Here is a 22,433-nt window from a genome sequence, read left to right on the forward strand (position 1 = left end):
GGTCAGTTGTTTGTCAGACAACTTGTGTATTAGGCACACAGTAAAATTAGAATCCATATTTGTCTACTGTCAATGTAATTGTGTTATGATGTCAACAGTGACACCAGTGTGACAGCAGTGTCTGAGATTCACATTTTGATTCTTTATTTCCACAGAGAAGCCTGAAGTCTTCTGAATTCAGGCACCACTGATGCATTGTTCTATTTCACAGCAAAAAAGACTTATTTAGAACTGCCCCCATAGCATTGTAGGACGGGGAGGTCTCTAAAGAGCAGCATAAAGGTACAGTGATCCATTCAGTAATACTGTATAGATTTTAAACATTTTTTATTGATATGTCCCCAAATTAAGTACTCATTATGCCTTTCAATGATCTATCAGCATTGAATTATATTATTATACTTGATCATTACTAGTGTATGTGTATACATGAGCTCTAGTGTATTTTTTCTCTGCATTTGTTTGTTTTCCTTGCGGTGATGGTGAAAACAAATCTCCCTCCTGGAACAATAAATACTTTCTATATTTAATGTTGCAACTGCTTAAGGTGGGGCTAATATTTATTACTTGACATACTGCTGTGTAGCCTGAAGTATTAATGCATCATAATTTGTCTGTTGATCATAATTTGTATCAACAAATCAGTAATAATATCTTATAATAATACAAGTTGCTAAACAGTAAATACTGAAGTGACAACTACTACATTTCACTGAAATGCAGTGGAGAAGAAATAGAAATTAAAAATGCATAGAATGGATATACCAAAGTAAAGAACCAGTACATTACTCGGGTAAGTTACATACTACTTAGTTTGCGATCTCCCGCTATGCAGTTTGTGGATAAAAGCAGGGTTTGTGGAAGGTTCCAGTAACACTCAGACAGACAGTTTCAGTTGAAAATGAGGACAAATCTAACCACAGAGGTCAAGTTATTAACAATAATCTACTAGAAGAGGACACTTGACACCTAAACTATTTAAAAATGTGGTCACTTCAGCACTTCAAATGTGCTGTTTGGAGAAACTTGCTGCTAAATTGTACCTTTAAGGAACCTGGAGACAACTCATGAAAAGACATTTGTCAAAGAACTAAATACAAAAACACTGTAAAGGTAGAGCAAAATAAATACTGGCACATCCTCCTTATTAATGAAGCCTTGTCTAGCAGGTAACAACCCTCACTGAACAGACCTGTGGGCACACCCAGTAATAATCAGCTGTTGTTTCCTGACAACACACTGCTCCTGATGACGGCTTTCAAGCAAAAATGAAACAAAACCTCTGTCCTCTTTTGAGCAACTGTCCTCTTACATGGACCTGTGAAGATCTCTAAGTTTAGGCCAAAGCTGAATCAGGGTAGTTTGGGTGATCGTCTCATTGTGTTTCTTGTCACATTGGACCTGTCAGTGTTACCATGATCTCACCTATTTACTTATGTGCACTGTTGTTCCTTCCAGTAATACTGTTGACCAGAACTACAAAAATAAGATCCAAGTTGTAATAAACCATTTTTCTTTAAGTGTTTAAGTCACAGCCTGAATGTTAAAAAGTACTACCTCTTCCCAATTTCATATGATCGTATAGAAGTTAACCTGGGAACCAGAGAAATCTGTGAGCTCATGTTTCATTTACTCTGGCAGACATGTCTGATCCACCTCCTGTTCAGACAGATTTCAGTCCTTCCTGGTTTGTGAAGTGGGGGCTGTATATGGGGCTGATACATTTTAATATACAGTTTAATACAATGTTCTGTGAGCCGGAGGAGTTTAAGGATGAGTAGCATGGACCTGTTGTACAACGTACATGATGATTCAACTATGATACTATACTATAACTATGATTCAACGGGAGCCAAGGTTACTTTTCATCTATGCTTTGAGCTGTGCCTTTTCTTAACTAGCTCAGTGCTAATGCTACACCTTAGCACATATGCCTCACATGCCTTTGACTGGTCTATCCAAGTACATGTAGGGGCATTTTGATAACTCCCCTTGGAAACTGGAAAAGAACGGAGAGGTTGCAGACCATTTCACATGTGAGTTAGCGTAGCGATGCCGATGCCAGGTTAGGCAGAGGTAAACATGCAGGTGAATGATTCCTGGCTTCTGTGCGGACCTTTTAGTGAAGAAAGAGAACAAGGAACACTAACACTACCCAGAGCAAACAGTATCACAGTGCCTGTGACAGTGCGGTGTACTGAGACTTGGCGTCTCTCACCTCAAACGTGCTGCCTGTGTTGTCAAATTCAGGGGGCACAAAGGAGCCTTCTGGATCATCTGCAGGACGAAAACATAGCAATTAGCCGCACCATTAAACATGTCTCAAAAACATGAAGTATATCATAATGTCATCAAAAGCGACCAAGCACTTGTTGGTTGACATTAACATAGCCATGTCGGTTCTGTACTGTAACCTACTTGCTAAGCATCCACTGTAATGAGATGCAAATCAGAAGAATATGTATCCCACATGCTAAACCACAACAGTCCAGTGAGCTCGTGTAACCATTTCCCTTCATTTGCATAATTCATGTGTCAGAGATAATTCCCAACAAACAAGACAGGAGATGAGGCAGATCAGGAGATGAAGCAGCCCCTGACGAGCACTGTTGCGTCCTCCTCCTCTTCCTCCTCCTCCTCCTCTTCCTCCTGAAATAGGCCACTGCTTGGACTGGCTACAAGCAGGACACACAGACACATGAAAACAAACATGTACTCCCTCAGCTGGACCTGCTACAAGAAAGGTAGGGAGGCATATGGAAACAAAGAGAGAGAGAGAGACGTTGTGCATTGAGTTAGAGGAGGGAAAGGAGAGATGGGGAAAGAAGGGCAAAGTAAAGTGGGTCATGACAGATTTGTTTTTTCTACTGTAGTTAGCATATCACTTCCCAAGTGTAATGAGGCTGATTTTTCCTCTCTTTTTTCTGTTTCCCATTCCCCTCATCTCCTCAACCTTCTCTTCCTTTCATTCCCTTTCTTTCCTCCGTTTTCCTTTCACTTGAACTAACCTCTCACCTAGTTTTTTAATCTGCTCATCTTTTACCTTCCCCTTCCTACCATCTCCCTTTCCACCCTTTGCTCACTCCTTTCCTCGTCTCCTCTCCTTTCATTTTTCTTTGGTCTTTCATTCTTTTTCCCAATCTCTCCACCCACTTTCCTCACCAGACCTCTTTTGATTCCTCCCCCTTTTTGCACTTTTTTCATCTCGTCTTGTCTCAAATAGGTTGCCAGGTCAAACAAACATGGAGAAAAGGACAGACAGGAGCAGAAAAGGAAGACAAGGTATTTAAACCCTTTGTAGTCAGGAAGCTCGCAGTAACCCAAAGAAGAGAAAAAAAGACGCCATTTGTCTGTGATGCAGATGCCTCCAGGGTGATGGTGAAGAGCTTGGTGAATCATGAATGCCTGCAGCATTTTAGCTCCACAGGTAGTATGAGCTGAGAATTATTACTGATTCAACATACTTTCCAAATGGACTGATCAGACTTCCCACAGAGCACAGCCAGTCCTGTTTTTATCAGAAATGGAACAGCTTGCCGTGAAAGGCTGGTGGGAAAACTAACAACTTTTCTTAGTCATCCTCATATGAAAGCCATTAGAGGACATTTTGTTGTTCTGGCTGGGTGCTTGAGTGATGCCAGCCCTGCGTCATCACCCACAGTCACATCCAAATACAGTAAATAATTAGCTGAAATGAACCCTACTGATGAATTATGGCTGGAGATTCATCACCACAGTCCTCAAGGTCACTTTATTATACAGCCCTAAGGGGGAGGGCCTGTTTGTGTGAGAGCATGGGATTGGCTATGTGTGTGCGTCAGCTGGAAATTTCATCACCACCATGCAAAGACTTCAAATAAATGTAATCAGTAGAAACTGTGCAGCAAGTAAGGCGGGTAGCATAGTGTTATGATTAATGATACAGATACCGTGTTTTCAGAGAGAACAACCAACACATGAAGTGTAATGTGGGCACTGTGGTGTCTTTCTCTATCCACAGGATGAATCACAGCCGAAGGACTGAACACAATCCAATAAAGTGTGACAACAAATGAGGCTGAGAAGGATTTTATCTGACACAGTAATCAAAACAATCTCCTCAGAGTGCCTCTGTTACTGACTGAATATTTGCGCGGAGATAAATGGACGCAGCACTTTAAAGGATGTGCTAGTTATGTAATATGCATGCGTGTGTGTGTGAGAGAAAGCATGCAGATTGACTGCCGATAGGCTAACCAAGCTGTTTCCACCGCAACGCTCCCCCTGGCAACTCTAACACTGTTGATCTAATCAATGCTTATCAATTTCTAACGTTTGCCATCAGGGAATTAGTGTGTGCTACAGCGCTGGGGCAAATGATAAGATAGAGAATGATATGGAAAGGGAATGAGAAAGAAGAAAGTGAGAGTATCAGAAAGAAAGGAATGACAAAAAAAGGGAGGAGGGAGAAGAGGAGAGGTGAGGGATGATAATTCCTGAGAGGATGTTTTTCATTCGATGTCACGAGGCCTTCTGGGGCTGTGAAGGAGGAAGATGGCATCTGTGCAAATGAGAGCAGACCTGCAGACCTCGGCACAGCCTGACGGATCCACTGAGACACTGATAGTGTATTGTCAAGCAGGAACTCAAAAGCAAATCAAAACTAATGAAGATCAGGCCATCACATCATTGACGAGAAAAAGGTGCTTTCATTCTGCATCAAACAGAAGTTAATCTGCAGGTAAGGGACAGCCTCACATTTAAACCCTATGATGATGACATTAGCTATGATCTAATGTCTCTTGGAAATAAGAATATGTTTAAGCATCAGCAGTCAACTAGCATGTCAGATTTGACAGCCCAGCCTTTGGTTACATGAAGTCAAACACAGAATCACTAGTTGTTCAAATCAAGGGGTATAAAATGTCCCGAAAGTGGTTTAATTATTGTACAATTATTGTAAATGGCAGTGTGTCCGTGCTATAGACTTACCACTGAGCTGCTCCATGAAGCAAACATTCCCATGGGCGTTGAAGGCCAGTGTGTCTGGTGTTATACACAGGGTGTGGAAGAGGTGGGAGGGTCTGATGCTCTGCAGAGCCAGGACACACTCTGCACACACTGCCCACACCTCCTCCTCAGACAGACAGCTATCCCGCAGAGAAAGGATGTCTGCCAGAGACACATTCTCCTGTGGACACACACACAAACATACAAGTATGTCCAGGTAAGCATACACACATATACACACATACCATATAGACACACTGTGTAGACACACTATGTTAGTGTCATGCTTACAGTGAGATAAGTTTAGGTGTTTGAATTCCTTAAACCCTGAAACTTTTTAAAGGGCAGGTCTGCTCTGCATCAGAGTTGTAGTTTAATACAGTACTTGTGTGAGGGCAAACAGTAACGAGGAAATCTCTTTGCTCTTCTACTAATTACCTGCCTTGAGCACAATTCAGACTTTTGTCAAATTAATCCATCAGCTTGCAGCTATTTAGCTAGGTCGACCACATAAGGTGAATGCTGTTCAGTTGGGGGTGTACCTTAAACAGACCCAGAAACCAGAAGCTAGAAATTTTGTACACAACATCTATTGCATATAGGCCCATCCTGTGAGAGGAATCCCTCCTCTGTTCCTTCCATTGATTTTCTCATTACCAAAGGGTTTTTGGGGAATGTTTTTTCCTTATCCATATCAAGTGTTCAAGGATAAGCTGTTGCATACGTACAGACTGTAAAGCCCCTTGAAGCAAATTACATGACAGTAACACTGAACTTTATAAATACAACTGACTTGATTCTTGATATCATTTTGATATCAGGCAACAGAGACCTGAACAAGATCCCAGAGGTGGATGCTGGGATGGAGAAGGTGACTACATGACACAGTGATAATGCAATGTTGTAGTAGTAGCAGCTACCTCTTGCAAACATACAGATTGGATGATACAGTAAGATACAGATAAGGTAGCCAGCAAGGAATCCCTATTTTTGGCAAACCCATGAATAAAATGTGCTAGAGGTGATAAAACATTTGAAATGATTTTTTAAGATCTTAAAAATCAGGGGACTGTTTACACAATAGGAAAAAAAGCAAGAAATCTGAACTTTACTCTTTATCAGCCCCGAGAGTTCATCTTTTCCCCCTCATCGTACCTTCCATACGGCTCTATGTGTTTAGTAATGCTGTTTCTTTTAGGTTTACAAAGAGGGACTATGATGCCAGGTGCACTAAATCAAGAGTATTATTGCAAGTTGCACAGTTTAGATGCAGCTAAATATGACATGTAACAGAACAAATATATTTTTATTCAGGTGCAGCTAGTTAGCATGAGCATGGTTTTGTTATGATATAGGCCCACTACAGTTGAGAGCTGAGCACATATTACTGCTATACTACTATGACTTATATCCACAAGAGAGAACTCTCATCAAGTTATACTGTCTAACATTATATTATATGCTGTAATACTTTAGTATGAAGCCTCACTGTACATACAAATTAACACTACCTGTATATGTTTTAAGTTAAGCGCCCTCAAGCTTTAATAGTTGACAAAAAAAATCCTATTTTATTTGCTATTTTTAAACTTTAGAAAAAGAAAGGTAAAGTGAACTACTATTGTGAGAATCAAGAACACAATGTGTCGCAGTTGTCCTGATGGGTTGTGGTGCGGCTACACCCTCATTTATGGCTTCGGTGGGTGCAGCTGTGACACCTAGTGGTAAAATTTGGTACATCGTTATGATCTGGTGACCAGTTTGAACTTTTCTTTACAGTCCTACTTCACAATAAATTATATACATATTATATATACAACAATATATACAAACATGTTGGTAACCTGTGTGACACATCAGTAAGTGGGGCCTAAAGCATTTGCATAACCGGTTGGCTATGTCACATTAACTCTACAGGTTAATAAATGTCACCTCATACTGTCATGACATGTATACTTGAACAGTCAGTATGAATGCTGCATGAATGCGGAATGACACAGCTTGTTTGCCTAAACTTGCTCACAGGCTTCCCTCTAATACCAGACATGTTGACGAAAATAAAACCTGACATGCTGCTCACTATAATGAATTACCTCTCTCAAGCGGGATTCAAACCCTCGCAGGCTGAGCTTCATAAGCGACCAAAGGGCTAGGAAACACATTCAAAAGCCTTAAAAACACTAAGGTCTGCTCTGGAATCAGTTGGCACTTATGTTGTAATTATGACTGAAGGCTCTTTTTGAGACATGTATACCATATTTCAAGGGAATGCTCGTGGGCTACAACTTCATTATATAACTAACAAGAGAACGAGATCGTAGCTCAGTGGAAAGATGACAGATTACAGCACTGAAAGCAAAGATGTTGTTAAATATCTTCGTTTATAGCAGTAGCATTCAGCTTATTTGAGAAGCTGGATAATACTGCTATAAGAGGCATCACATTTATTTGATGTTTAATTTCATCAAATACAGCACCTCAAACAGTGCCATAATTCTGACAGTAGGGGAAGAAAATCCAGATTTTCTTCAATAGCAAGGGCACTGGGTGCACAAAGCTGGTGATATACTGCACAGACAGACCCCTTTTATGCCATGGACAGACTATACATAACCACAAGAACACACTACATCATCTGTGATCCACAATTACCAAATGGCCCCATTTATCCTGGCAAACAAAGTGATCTCAGAAATTCCATGCAGCATCCTGCGTAAGGCTACAGCCTGATTATTGCACGATCTTCTGTTCGGTTTGCAAGTGAACACAAAAGCCAGCGTTAACTCAGAGAGAGGGGTGGAAGTGGCAAGTGTGGGGTATCACAAAGGAGCAACTGTTTAACGCATTGTCCATTACTCCATAGCCACCAAGTTTTTTTTCGTTCCACGACACAATTTACAGCGCACCAGAATATCTCTCAATGAGAACTTATTTTTTACATATTTTACTGCATGTAGTCTCTTTGATATTCAACTGAAAATCACTGCACTATTTCAGACTGGCTGCATCTGTGTTGTTTTATGACTCTTGCAGGTGCAGGGGAGTTGCAGCAGATTGTGAACAAAGCACACCAACATGATCTACTGGGGTAGAGCACAATTACAGGGCAGAAAAGTGCCACTTCAAGCAGCAGCAGCAGCAGCAGCGGCCCCATAAATAGGCAGTTTACCCTTGAGAACAGTGCAGAGGAAAATACGGAAGTCTCTCTCACCCCCCTCAAGTTAAATATGCTGCCCTACATAAGTTTGCCTCAGAGCTGCCAGGTTCTAATGAGGGTGGTGGTATGCGTCCTGTCACTACATGCTGGGAGGAACAGCAAAAGAAAGTGCCAGTTTTTCATGTTTGACTGAAGTTCCTGTAATTTGTTAATAACAACTTTTGATCCTTTGTGGCATTTCAGATGAAAACATCCACTTATACATTTATCACCAATGGTGGAATGTAACTAAGTGCATGTACTCAAATACAATATTGAGGCTCTTGAATATATCCGTTTCGTGCTACTTTATGCTTCTTGGAAAGGAAAGGAAACTTTTTAGGACACTACATGTGATTAAAAAAACAAAAAAAACAAAAAAACAATGTATGGGCTTGCTTTTGGTTTAATGACAGCTAAAAATGAGATTTCTGGTTGGAGCCCCTCATCAAATAGATGAGTTGTAAGAGTATTTTACCCAATAAGCTTTATCAAATGGTTTCATTTAAATAGCTGCTCTCAAAGCTCAAAGAAGTAAATCAACCCAGTATTTCACAAAAGAAACAAAGATGCAATCCAAAGTCCAACAAATTAATTCACATGCATGAAGCAGAACTGCCTTTCTGACCCAATAACTGCTTGGAGCCTTTGATGGGGCCCATCCCTGACAATACCTATACATAATAACTGTATAAAATAGTTGTTAAAAAAGTTTTACTTTTGGTACAATTAATACATGTTTAAATACACCACTTTAACTTATTTTTAGAGTATTGGCACATGTATATAAGTAAATGACCTGAATACTGCTTACAGCAACAAGTTACAGCATCACAGATGGTCACCGTGAATGGGTCACACATACAATACAATATATATGAAGAGGAAAGCAGCATCAGTGTCATTGCTATCTGATGCAGACCTTTGACATGAGCTGACAAGTCTTGAGGCTGCTAAGGTGCAAATCAAAACCTAATACTCCAAAAGTAAAGCTGCTGTCACTGACTTCAACCCGCAGCAGTTTCAGTATGCATTGCTTCTTATAAAGAAGAAAAACCTCTTCGGTCTGTTTATGAAAATCCTAATCTATCCTGAACTCGATATGAAATGATTTCCTATGTGAGAACATTTAAGATAAGAGCTGTTTTGCTTTTGTATTCGTTATCAACCATGCTTCTTTTGATGTAGGCCTGCAATACATATCGAATAGTTTACGATATTTTTTATAAAACACACAATTTCATTAACTTCTTCCAACAAACCCGTCTGTCTCACCTCATCCTCCAGCAGTGGAGGCAGATGCTCCAGATCTTCTTCAGCTCTCCCCAAGTATGTGACCGCTGCATCACTCCCCGAAGTCTCCATTGCAGCAACTTTGATTCCCTCAAGTAGTAAAGCAAATTTCGTCCCAGACAGCAATGTTTCCAGTCGAGACAGATGGCATGCCCGGCCTCTCTGCGTAGTACACCGAGCTCAGCCGGTGGTCGACTACTTGCTGCAGTCCGGCAGTCAGTCGATGGTCACTGCGGGACACTCGGGTCCAAACACTGCGCTGGAGAAAACGGCTGAAGCAAAGCAATGCGCCTGAGCCGACCCAATCCAACGTGGTGGGGGAGGAAGAGGAGGAGGAGGAGGCGGTGATGATGGTGGTGGTCACTGTTTGAGGTTGTCATGACGCCTACACCTCCACAGAAAGAGGCGACACACTGAAGGCGACCATGAGCTGCAGTTTTGTGAATCCTCCCCTCCCCGTGGAGCAGCCAGTGCTGGCAGAGTGGAGCCTCGGATGCCTGCATGCTACAGTTGGCTCCACGCCTCCGTCCACATCGTGACTCACATTCAAGTCCTTCTTTTCTCTCATTTTTCTGTCATCAGGCTTTCACTGAGGTGTTATGTCATTCAAGGACGTGCGCAGACATTCTAAGGGGGACGCTGCTCTAAGCCACCACCACTCAATATTGTGTGTCACTCATCCGCGTGTACCTGAACGATGTAAAATATGAACTAACCAGAAAGGTGCATTGTTAGCGTAAGTTAACACAGTGTTGCAGATATTAGTGAATTTAGTTAAACAGCAATAATAGGCCCTGAGCTTAAGACTGCCACCTATCAATCTGGCTGTGAAGCTGCATACCTGTACCACTTCAACACAGCACAAAGGTCCTTCACGGAATTACATTAACGGTTACATAAAGCATTCAAGCTCTGAGGAAAAAAATTCTTTAAACTCAAAAAGTGAAAACCTCAATGTTCAAACGTCAAAAATAAATCTGTTGAATTCAAATGATTTATCATGTGAAGTCACAGGTGCCTTTGATTGTCCTCAAATCTCCATGAATGAACAGGTGAGACCAGGGATGGCTGTAACATTTTCTTAGTAAATCAAAAACCATTTGCACTGGCCTAGACAGTTTGCTATATTACTAACTTTAACTCAACTTTGTAGTTTTATGGAATATGTACAGTTTGCAAATTAGATTTTTGCAAACTGTTACAACTATCTCAGTATACAGTAATGGCTGTAATACATAATATGTCTAAAGTACAGCATACATAATTAATCAGTCAAATAGACACAATGAAAAAGATTATTAATCATTCACTTCATTGTGGCTATTTTTAATAACTAATAATGCATTTATTTACACTACAGGGAAGCTATCAAATTATAAAACAAGAAAATGATTTAATGGGTACAGGCATCATCAGAAAAGTTAGGAAGAAAAGAAGGAAATTGTGAAAAATGTTGTACGTTTCCAATGACTATCAGCATGCAACTGATTATCATTAACTTTGTATATAATGTAGTTTATGTAGGCCTCTAGGTTTTATTATATATATATAATGAATAAAAATAAAATGACTTGAAGTCTTTGTAACCATTTTTGACACATTAGTCATTTCTACTTTTTAGCTTACAAAACAGTGATTACTTAGGTGTTTCAGTTCCTTGACTTTAGATTTCTCTTGTCCAAAAAAACACATCTGGATAGAAAAGTTTAATTTTGACGTTGAAAACACACTTTGTTTGTTTGTCAATTTCAAATGTGGCTGCTTTTTATAGAAAGAAAACAATCCAACTGAGCATGTGCAGGGGGAGTGTAATCACTCTAGCTTGTTTCCAATTGGAGGAATCCTCCTACCACAGAATGTCTGGATTACAATGATAAATACTTCTCTCTGTAAGTATATAACTTTAGTATATAAGTATATAACTTTAACAAAGATTTTGTTACAAAGACACTTGACAGACACCTAAATACTAGAGGATTTTTTTATTTATTTATTTATTGTAATTTGGGTGAACTGACCCTTTAATTGCTGTCAACCTTCCAATCCATTGCATCGAACACAGATCTATTGAAATGGGCCTGGTTTTCTTTACTTCACTGATATTTCTCTAGGTTTTAAAGACTCTCATTTGTTTGATATGCCAGACTTGCACCATAGCCTTCAGTTGGTGACCTACTTTGGAGCCAAAGTTTTGACTTTCAGAAAGTCAGCTGTTCCATAGCTGGAGAACCTAGTACCTAGTAGCAAACTGCAGATTTACTTAATTTGATTGTGATGGCATAAAGAACATCAACTCTCTTGAGAGGTACAACTTTCATATTACTAATGCTGTCACACTCCTGCATACTTGTTCAAGAACAATGCCATTTGTACACAGTCTGATCCATCTTAATTGGCCACTCAATTTGAATATCATTTTGTGCTGCATGCTAGTGATGATGGAAAGTCTGTCTGGGTGCCAGCTGAGCCCAGGGAGGCAGGGAATGAGATTGCTATTATGCCTGTGGTGCCCCATGGCTGCTGAGCAGTGATAGAGAGGCCTCTCTGGTCAGGCAGAGGGGAATCACTATTAGATTTGTTGACTGCTCAGTGTTCTGGCATGTCAAGATAATAGAGGGAAATACTTTCACTTTGGCAGTCAGGCAATTAATGTGATCATACATATTCTGGTATATCCCCTCAATGGCTTATTGCTCGAGAACAAGGCAGCCTGTCTGATCCTTGTTGGCATTGTACAGTAGCCAACCAAGAAATATATTCAGAGGTATTTCATCTTCAAAAGGATTAGCACCTAATGTGGAAATACTTCACATCTACTCACTGCTGCACATTTAAAGTGAGGCAGCACTTGGTGGGGATGAATGAGCTTGGCAGTGGAATCTGAAATCAGTTTTCATCTTCTGACACTCTTTGTCTTTCATTTTAATTCTAACTTTGATTCATTGCAATTCAGATACATTTTTCAGAATGCTCTTTTCAGTTGGAATATGACAAATCCAGACAGATACATTTAAAATAAGCACAAAATGGTGGGCAGTACACTTTTTGGGTTAAAACACTCAAGCAATATTGCACTTCATGCCACATGAATCAGTAATGTTACAGCAGGAGTTTTGTCTTTTACAGCTGATGGGAGCAGTAATATCATGGACTGGAGTGTAGCCAGTGATGCAAGCAGATTAAAAAATATAAAACATAGAGAGCAGTGTCATTTCAGATCATTTGCAGAGTCTCCTCTTCTATCTGTCATTCCAAATCCTCTGAGGCCCAATTCAACTTGCTCCAAGTTGCCCTGATGATTCCTGCATGTGTGCTTCTCATTCCTCATTTACACTCCTGGTACATTCCAATCAGATTTCCCAGTTATCCCAGAGGATGATGTGAGAAGTGAGACATGATGTAGCACAAACCTAATCCAGGTAGCCAAAATGGTTTGGACAAACAGCAGCCTTATTACTGGAATTATGCTAGACTTGTGATGAAACACCACCCAAAACTGATCCAATCCAATTCCAGCTGCCAGTGCAGCAGTTTCAAAGCTGGCAACTATCCTGCTAACTGGAGCTGATCCTATGCCTAAACCTGTCTGCACCTCCAAAATTTGGCCAAATCACAAAATACACAGATCAGAACTGGCTCACAATTGGTCTTCTGCAAACAAATGACTTGGCTGATCTAGTGTTTAGGTGTAAAAAGGTTACACACAAGAAAAAGATTTTTTGTGGCCAGAATTCATAAAGATCTTTGGGCTTTCTTAATATTTTTGATATATTATATGCAGGGCAGCACAGTGGTGCAGTGGTTAGCACTGTCGCCTCATAGTAAGTCACTGTTTAAAGGTTAACGTTACAGCATTACTAAAGGTATCATTCTCCTGTTAAATACAAATTGCATTACAAAATAACATAGACACAAAAACCCACGGACAGAAAAAGAGGCCAACTGGGATCTTGTGTGTATCCCAGGCTGGTTGACCTCCACAGTCTGGACAGCATTGTTACAGAGCAGAACCATGACGAAGCTGGAAGGTCAAGTGTGTGGACAGTTGACAGCCATTGGGCTTCATGGTGAATACTGGCAGATGTGCCCCAGATAAAAACCTGTTAGGTGTTAAAAGTTCTGAGAGTCAACAGTTCCAATATGATCCTTTAAAAGTATAGCTCAGGGTTGTGTCTCAGTGGGGAAGCTCCTATGAGAATATCAGCCTTTGGTGTCGAGGTATGCAGGCAGGCTACTGAAGCATTATGTTTAAATGAGCAGGAGCAATGCGTGGAACCACATGAAACCACATTTAGTAGCATGTAGTATTGATTTTACGGTAGGGATATGCAAATATTGAATTCCCATAGCCTTTTCCACCATATTTCAGATTTAGACCACTGGCAGCAAAATCTTAGCAGGACCTCAACTACTGAAATCTTAAGACTGGCCGAGGGAAATGAGACAAGATAAAGCTGAAATATACAGCATTCACTACCACAGGCCAGTTTTGACCTTGTTTACCTCAACATGTTTTCATTCACTGCTCAATGCATCTAACACCTAAAACAATTTGCAATTGTTTCTCTTGCCAATTTTTGGAAAATTTACATATGTAGCTGTTAAAAGTTTTATTTTAAGAGTCATATATACAGTTAAAGGTTTACTGGGAACAGTGTTTTTAACACCACAGAGAACTAACTTTAATTAGTTAGCAGTGGTGGTCTAACGGTTTGAGAAGCAAGCTTGTGACTGAGGGCTCGCCACTTGAAAGGGAAAAATTAGGGCTTGCCCCTTCCTCATTACCACCACTGAGGTGTGTAGGGGCAGCTGCTGCAGTGGAGCTACTCAGTGGGCAGCAGACCACACTGTGGTTGTTCTGGGCAGCTTCCAGGTGTGAATCAGCATAACTGTGTGATTGTAACCAGGGCTGCCGATGAGTCATTTCACAGAAGCCTGCTTTTGTTTGAAATCAGGGACCCACTCTTTCCCAAAAATGACTATGAATTTCAATCTGTCACTGTCATCATTGTAAACAGTGACACCCATAGCAACAGTAAGAAGGACCTAGCTAGCTCAGCTCTTGTCTGTATAAAACCACAACTACAAAAACAGATATGGTGAGTAAGAGGTACGTAAAAGATGTTTTTATCAAACTTGGGCAAAATTATTCTTTAAAAATTGTTCAGATTAAGTCAGTTTGCTTTGTACCGGGTGGCTTTCAACTTGGAAAGTGTGAAAATAGGTAGTAGTGCTGTGAAAACAGAACTACCTAGATAAAGGTTATATCAACAGTATATCAACTGTTGATCCTCCATTCCCTCCCTTCCTTGGAGCAGGCACATACATCAACATTTGAAGCACGTTGTACATCATAGTTGTGCTGGCAGGAATTGTTGCAGTGTGCAGTGTCTTGAAGTTGTAGCTTTACCACAAGTTCCTTTAGCACTCCCAAAGGTCCATCCTACACTCACCTTGGCTCTCATCTCTTCTCCCTGAAAATATGTGTTCAGGGTTCAGACGACCACAAAGAGAGATGTACCTGACAAAAGCAATGGTGACATCTGTTTTTCCAGGACCTTGTTAAAAAGTAGAAAAAAAAAGGAACCTATTTGGCCTTTTGGCCAGAAGGGGAAGTACACCCATCCTGTCAAAAGAAACAACAAACACACACAGACACATATGTATACACACATTCACACAAAGAGTCACAGTAAAACACTTGGTATAAGGTGACTGTGCTCACCTTGTAACTCCTCCAGTTTCATTTAGCGTGACAAGCTTTCTGTGGGTAGACCTACAGTAATATCTGGGGGATTACAGAATCAAACGCTGGCAAAAGAAAATAAATGAAAACAGTCTTGATTGCTGTAGTTACTAGATGATGCTGAAAGCTATTCCCACGAACAGAACTGTGAGCTGTGAGGAGATGCCATATGTCTGTATGTCACCTCTGGAACATCTGGTGGAGTTGAGGGCATTCGACAATTCAAAGCAAAATCTTAAAATACACACTTCAGCTCAGTGAAACAGGTCACTACGACTCGGTCAGAGTTAGATGTGTGAGTGTTTGTCCAAACATACAGTATCTCAGGCTACAACAGAGTTGTATGCATTGTAAATCTATAATCATGTCTGTGTGTTCCTGCATCCAGTTTAGCTGTCAAGATCTTTTTTTTCTAAGCTAGCCTTGCAGGGAAACATATCATCTGCGATTACCTTTACTCCATAAACCTTTCACAGAACAATGTTACAAAAATAGAGAGACTTGATGCAGAGATAGTAGGTGAGGAGAGAGGGACAGTGGACATGTATGCTGGGAAGTCAGTATTATGGCATGCTGATTAGATCCGCAGTGTGTCACAAAAATAGCACTTTAAAGTAATCACACATAGCCATGATACATGTTTTTAGATTCAGTGTGACTCATACTTTCTGAGGGCATCGCTTTCTCAGGTGTGCATCATGAATTAAATGTCCATAAATCTACTTAGAATTCACAGAAAATAAGCTCCTTATAAGTAGGAATCATCATATTTTTCATTTTTTTTGCAGTAATTCAGTGACAGTTATCTATACATCTATGGGTACGTTGCAAACAGAAACTGCGGATTGCTAGTCTTGTCATCCTTTTAATGGTCTCAGTTTGCGAGAATGCAGGCTGAAACAATGCCACTCAGGTTAAAGTCCAAAGTAAATTCACTGCCTCCATAATTAACATTATACTCCCTGTTGACAGGGTGTCAAACCTCTGGCTTAACGTATGCATTGAAAGATTGAGTGTGGTTTACTATGTGAAGGTTTTAGTTTACAGTCTTATCTTGAGGTCCAGAATGTGATGCATAATCATAACAAATGTGCAACAAACATCAGCCATAATGATATTATTAGACCACCACAATACATACCTATAAATGTCTAAAGCAATGAAAATGTATCTATAGTAAGGTAGATTTCTGAATGCATTACAATTCAGACATGTAGCTGTACGTGAAGAGCATTAGCGTGGTTGTTGTTAAATATGTGTCCCCCTGCACGTTTGTGTGTGTGTCTGTGGTTGTGTGAAAGAGAGGAAGCACACGGGCATAAAAGTCGGAGAGAGAAAATGCATATTCATCAGGCCTAGCAGACAAAACAATGTACTGTCATAATTTCTGCAATGCACGCAGGTTAACTAGCTGCTCTAAAACTTGATGTTACAGTAGAACAAACATTTACGAACCTAGCCCATGGACTTGCCACATGACAATGCTTCACAGGAAGAGAGAAAGGAAGAGCCTGTCCCTGCATACATTTGTATTTGGCTGGAGGCTGCAGCCCCTCCCCCCCAGTTTTCACCTCGGTCTGAACACTTAATTACTTCAGCTGGCTAATCTTTCATTTAAAAAAAATCTACTGAATAGGGCTGTCTGGGTTTAAGCAAGCTACGAGTTAGAGTGTGTTATCGTGTGTTACTGGCCAGTGTCAATGCCACACTTGGCTTAGAAGTCAATATTTTATGCCAACAGTCATTCTCGCAATTACATTTAAATATAAATATGCAAGTTTCAAACTGATTCCTGTCTTGCCCTCAACTATTTGCATAATCTCTGTTTTTTTTTTTTTTTTTTTTGCTGTTCCGCCAGTTGCATGAACATAGATCATCTCTCATAGTTTCTTTTTCTGTCTCTCTGTGAAAAAGTCCTTCTCCAAAGAGGGTCCGAGCTCATTCATTAGCCTGCCTGTTCAGTGGTCTCAACCTCATAGGTGCTGTAAATAAAAATTCACTCACTGACATCCACTTGTCCTTCAACACCTCAAGTTTCCAATTCTGACCACTAGATGGCATTCCTGTATAGAGAGCAGAAAAGAACTGATGTTCGGGTGTGTTTGCATTGTTGATAACTGAAGCCACCAGCAGGTAAGTGATACCATGCATGGCTCTGACGGAGTTTAAGCTTTGATTTTAGCGATCAGGAGTGAGAAAAAGGGGAGACCTATGATCTTCTCCATTTCCAAACTCCTATTTGCATTCCCTTTTCAGAGTCAAGTGCACAATCACAAAAAAAAAAGAAAACTAATGAGAATGATGACAGATTGACTTACTGGAGCATAGAGTGGGTGTGAGTCCTCCATGAGGTAATATAGTCTAAAATCTGGGGCATAGCCAGGATTTCAGAAATTCTGAGGGGATGTCCACAGTCACTCACAGAAACTTTTATTTTAGTCCTTTATTAGACTGAAACAGTAGAGGGACATCAGAAAATGAGGGGACAGAGACGTGAGGAGTGGCATGCAACAATGGAAGTTGCCGTTCACGGTCTTTGCATGAACCCCTAAATCATCTTTAAGACCCTCGTTTTGACTTCCAAAAATGAGGGTCAAAATGTTTTTTTTCCAGTATGGAGGTCTGAAACCAACAAAAGGTTTGTGTTATGCATTCCTTACACTGTCTGATGGAGTTAAATGATGACAGTTAGCTGCAGCTGTGTGGCATCACCACTGATGTTGGTCACCGGACATACACAGACACACATCTTATTTTACGGTGGAGTAAATGAGGAATGTTGCTTGGAGATAATAAATAAATGAATAGAGATTAAAATATCTAAAGAAAAACTAAGGAGTAAAACATAAATACAAGTGAAAATAATTAAATGTTCATGTTTAAATGTTAAAATTAAATGTTTTACTTTAAAAGTTGATTCAAAAAATAAAAAGTCTGTCTTTTTCAACTGATTTGAAAAGTATAAAGACTGTTTACATTATTTTATTCAAACAAATGTCATTATTTAGCCAACAACATCAGGTTTACAAATATTACTCCTCACATGAACTATATGTAACTTTGCTTTAAGAAAAAGAAAAACAAATACTGTAGCAGTGCGTTGTAGTATTATGCTGCTTCAGTGCATTTTATGAGACATAGAATAACTCCATTCAGTTTGCAGCTTTACAGTAAATGATTCTTCTGTTTAGAGGATAAGCCTTCATTTTCTGGGCACGGAGGAGGTGGATACCGATTATAGGCCACTGTGGAGGATTGAACACACCCATAACAAACAGCTACTGTAGTGTAATCTCCTGGCTTCACTCCTCCTTCTCTATCCTCCAGATTCTCCTCCCCACTCTCTGGTCCTTTGCCCACAATGCCGTCCCCAGCTGTGCTGTTCTCTTTCCACTGAAGAAGGGAGAAGGGGGGCGGTGGGAGCGTGGCTGGGCCAGCTTCAGCCCTCAGTGCCTGCCTGGCTGTTGTGTTCAAGCCTTGATGTTACAGACTGCAGTAGCAGCCTCTTAGTCCCATAATCCACTGGATTGTTGCATTAAAACCATCACATGATACTTTGCTCCTTTGCAGTTGTACGGTGTTGCGTCATCATTAGAGGAAGCTATAAACAACAAAGAGGGGTTTTGGGGGAGGGAGGGGGGGATGCAGGACTATCAAACGGAACACAGATTGGCAGCTACTGGTTCTTTTCAAACCCAACACACAACTTTGAGTTAGAGAGAGCACAGTCACAATTCCCCGACTTACTCTTTGGCATGCATCATAATACTCACAAAGGATTTGATGCATTAAGAAATCCAGCAGCGCAGCAGGGGCCAATGGCTGTGACAAGAAAACAAGTTACAGGGAATATTCAGACATGTCACTCACCAAGACGTCAGAGTCTTTTTTCTTCAGAATGAGACGCTACCTCAGATTGTCACATCATAGACTGGATATCAGGTGCGGCTGTGTTGACAGTAAGCCATTGCGAAATAGCAGAATGGGGTTGAGCTTGGTAAAATAGGTTGGGGCTTTTGTTCATTACTTCCTTGTGCTTTGACAGGTGATGTAAGTCTTCAGAGGTGAGGAAGCTGAGAGATAGCAGTTGGCTGGAAGGCAACCTCTGCGGAGGGACGAATACTAAGGCACAACACAGCTATGACAAGCAAATAAACCAGCAGAACTGTTTTTGTTTTCCCATGTCTGGAGCCCCCGTGCGCCACATTAACATACATCTTATCCTTTGCCCGCCAGGCAAACAACTACAGTTCAAATCGGCATAAGGAAGAACAGGCTGTTTCTTCCAAGTGAATAATAGAAAACAGAGCAACATGAATCATAGGTGTATACGTCACTATCAGTTACTACGTCACTATGACTGCATCATCAGCACAGTGGAATGTTGGAAGTGTTCAGACGTTTAGGGCTGCACCAATCATCATTTTTCATATTAACAATAAATTACAATTTGTGATATTGAAAGGACCAAAATATAATTTACAAAGTAACTATAGCTTCCAGCAGTCAGATTGTGCTTAGAAAAAAGCAATATTTCCTAAAAAAAAAAAAAAAAAAAATGCAAATAAGGCTCTTCAACTTGTCTATGGAGTTACTAATGTAATTGTGCAAGTCTTAAAAACAAGGTCTTGGTGCAGAAGAGCTGAGACATCCTGACTTTTGGTCTTCAGTGTGGACCCTGCACTTCTCATAATGCAATTCAATCATGTTTTTCCTTAGAACTTCTGCGCCTAGTAATTCCCCATATCTTTGAAACTCTATGCCTCCAGTTTGTTACACAGGCGTAAACCTGCAAATGCAAGCAGAAATAACCCTGATGACATCACTATGACATCTACAGGGTTATTTTGCCAAAGCTCCTCCAGGGTCTTAGAAGATATCACAGCTACAACTTTCCACCACTGCAGTAGCCTTAGACACACATTAAGACATACACACACATCCCAACACACATTCAGAAATTCATGGACACACACACCCTCGTTTAGAAACGTAACTTCCAAGAAACCAAGTGATGGTATCTAACAAGAAGTTTTGCCCACCTCTTTCTGTCTTCTCTTCCTCTTTGATCTCTCCACCTCACTCCCTCTGTTTCTTTCTTCCCGTAAGCCTCAAACGATCCATCCAAATCCCCCCTCTCTGTCTCCCTCCATTCGCTCTCCTGCCCTGTGAGTGTCGAGTATGTTATTTAAGTCAAGGACAGCATTAGCATGACGATCACAGCCCTCTATGGCAAGACTTGTCTGCCAAGGCTGGAGCCAGAGGAGCGGGCTTTGTCACTAAGGTGAAGAGAGGACTACTAAACAAGCGAAGAGTAAAAAGGCGGGGGGGCTTTCAGAGATAACACAGCCTGTGAGAACTGAATATGATTTGTGCTTAAGTAAGACAAGGCTTACACGTGTCTACATTAAAGAAAAACACGATCGATTTGCGTACCATACGTTGTTGGATTGATCTACACGCTTGAAGAAACCCCTCTTTTCTCTGTCAGTGAAAGACAAAAGCACTTTCCATAAGTGTCAACAGATAGACGTACAAAGAGACTCAAAAATCACCCCCCCGCCCTGATCACATGAAAACCTCATTCATCATTACATGAAAACCCTCAGTGGACTCTGAGACTGTATGTATGAATCCTTGTCGTTACAGATCTGATTTTGTCATGCATGCCCACAGGAAGAATCACATACACACAAGGCAGTAATTGTAATGTGCATTGAGCAGGACACATCTCCCCTTTATTCAGATATGCTCATAATGCCCCCACCCCCAATTTATTGGTATAAAAAAAATAAACTAAAAAAATGCTATGCTACAATGGACCTACCATTGTCTGAAATTAGAACTAGCAAACCTAATCACAACTAAACAAATCGCCATGATAGTCACTACCAGTTCTTGCATTATGCTGTACTGCAGTTCTGCGAGTAATTTGTCCAAATGGTGTTGCTGTAACTCAGCAGACGCTGTTGCCCACCTGCTGATGGAGGGTACAGTCACTGTCAAACCATGTGCCATCTCTCTGTTTCATTGCATTCAAACGTATTAAAATGTGTTATATGAGTGTTATATAGGCTATATCACAGGAAATGAGATTTTAAATTTCAATTTTTCTGGTGGTTGGGGGGCCTCTTTTTGCTCCCCCATCTTGCATTCCCACATACATGAGACATATTGTCTTCTCGGGAGCATATGTGCATCTTAACAGGCACACTCTCACTTTGTCTTCCCCTCTCTTTCTGCTCCTGCTCTCTATTTACAACCTATTTATTACAACAGGAAATTAAAACACAGTTAATTGTTTCATAAACACACACCTGTGTTAGTAAAACCAGATTAATTTTTAATGAAACAGATGTCGTCCTGTGCCAATTTTTTCCTCCACCAACCACCATGGTCCAACCTATACTGGCCTGCAGTCTTTAAACCACGTGGTGAAGCATCCTTTTGTTTTATTGACTCTCTGCGGTAAGCTGAAAGTGACAGTACTTTCTGGAAAAAGTAGCTTAGTGGTTCAACAAGAACCCTGCTAACTGAAGCTATCACAGCCTGATATTAACTATCTATATAAATCACCACTGCAGCAAGTTTGGCTCTGCAGCAAGACTACACAAAATAATTCTTCTCTTTTTTCATCAAAATCCAGGCTTCAGATGTCCATGACTCACCTTTCATGGACACCCTGCAGAACTCATGTTCAGCCTGGGTCTTCATAGCAGGCAGAGGGAGAGATGAGGTCTGACATTTCACATGGCTTTCAGTCAGACGAATAATCTGATGGTTGTGTGGCCTTGAAAAAGGAAAAAAATATCCAGCTGCATATTAAATGTGTTCAGGCGTTTCATGGCCTGTCAAACTTGGGTGTGATTTGTGATGCACGGAAGACACACGGTCTCATTTCCTGGGCGATGTGTGCACATGTGGTTGCCTGTGCATGTATATGTACAAGGCACACACACACACACACAGACACTCAAACACACAGTAGCAGTCAAGCCTGCTATCATTTGAATTCCCTCCCTGTGGTGGCTCCATAAGGCATCTCAATCTCCATCACGCTGTCAGAAGAAATAAACACATTACAGCGAGAACTGAGAAATAAAAACAGGCTTTTTCTTTCATTCACTTTCATCGTCATAGATGTGAAATGCACTCTCTGCTCATGCACACACGGACGACACACAAACACAAGCCAAAGATGCTCTCATC

General features: G+C 40.7%; 1 protein-coding gene across 1 annotated transcript in view; it reads right to left on the reverse strand.

Annotated features, from left to right (window-relative positions):
- The window catches only part of LOC124066190 (kinase non-catalytic C-lobe domain-containing protein 1), a 36,656-nt gene extending 26,173 nt beyond the window's left edge, over window positions 1-10,483 (reverse strand). Inside the window, exons 1-3 of the mRNA XM_046402418.1 lie at window positions 9,461-10,483; window positions 4,972-5,170; window positions 2,219-2,277 (exon numbers count right to left, since the gene is read on the reverse strand). Of these exons, the coding sequence (XP_046258374.1) occupies window positions 2,219-2,277; window positions 4,972-5,170; window positions 9,461-9,550 (348 nt within the window). The 5' untranslated portion in view covers window positions 9,551-10,483. The remainder of the gene's footprint in view (window positions 1-2,218; window positions 2,278-4,971; window positions 5,171-9,460) is intronic.
- Window positions 10,484-22,433: the final 11,950 nt, after the last annotated feature.

Source organism: Scatophagus argus, chromosome 10 (genome assembly GCF_020382885.2).
Source record: "Scatophagus argus isolate fScaArg1 chromosome 10, fScaArg1.pri, whole genome shotgun sequence".
NCBI classification, from domain to species: domain Eukaryota; kingdom Metazoa; phylum Chordata; class Actinopteri; family Scatophagidae; genus Scatophagus; species Scatophagus argus.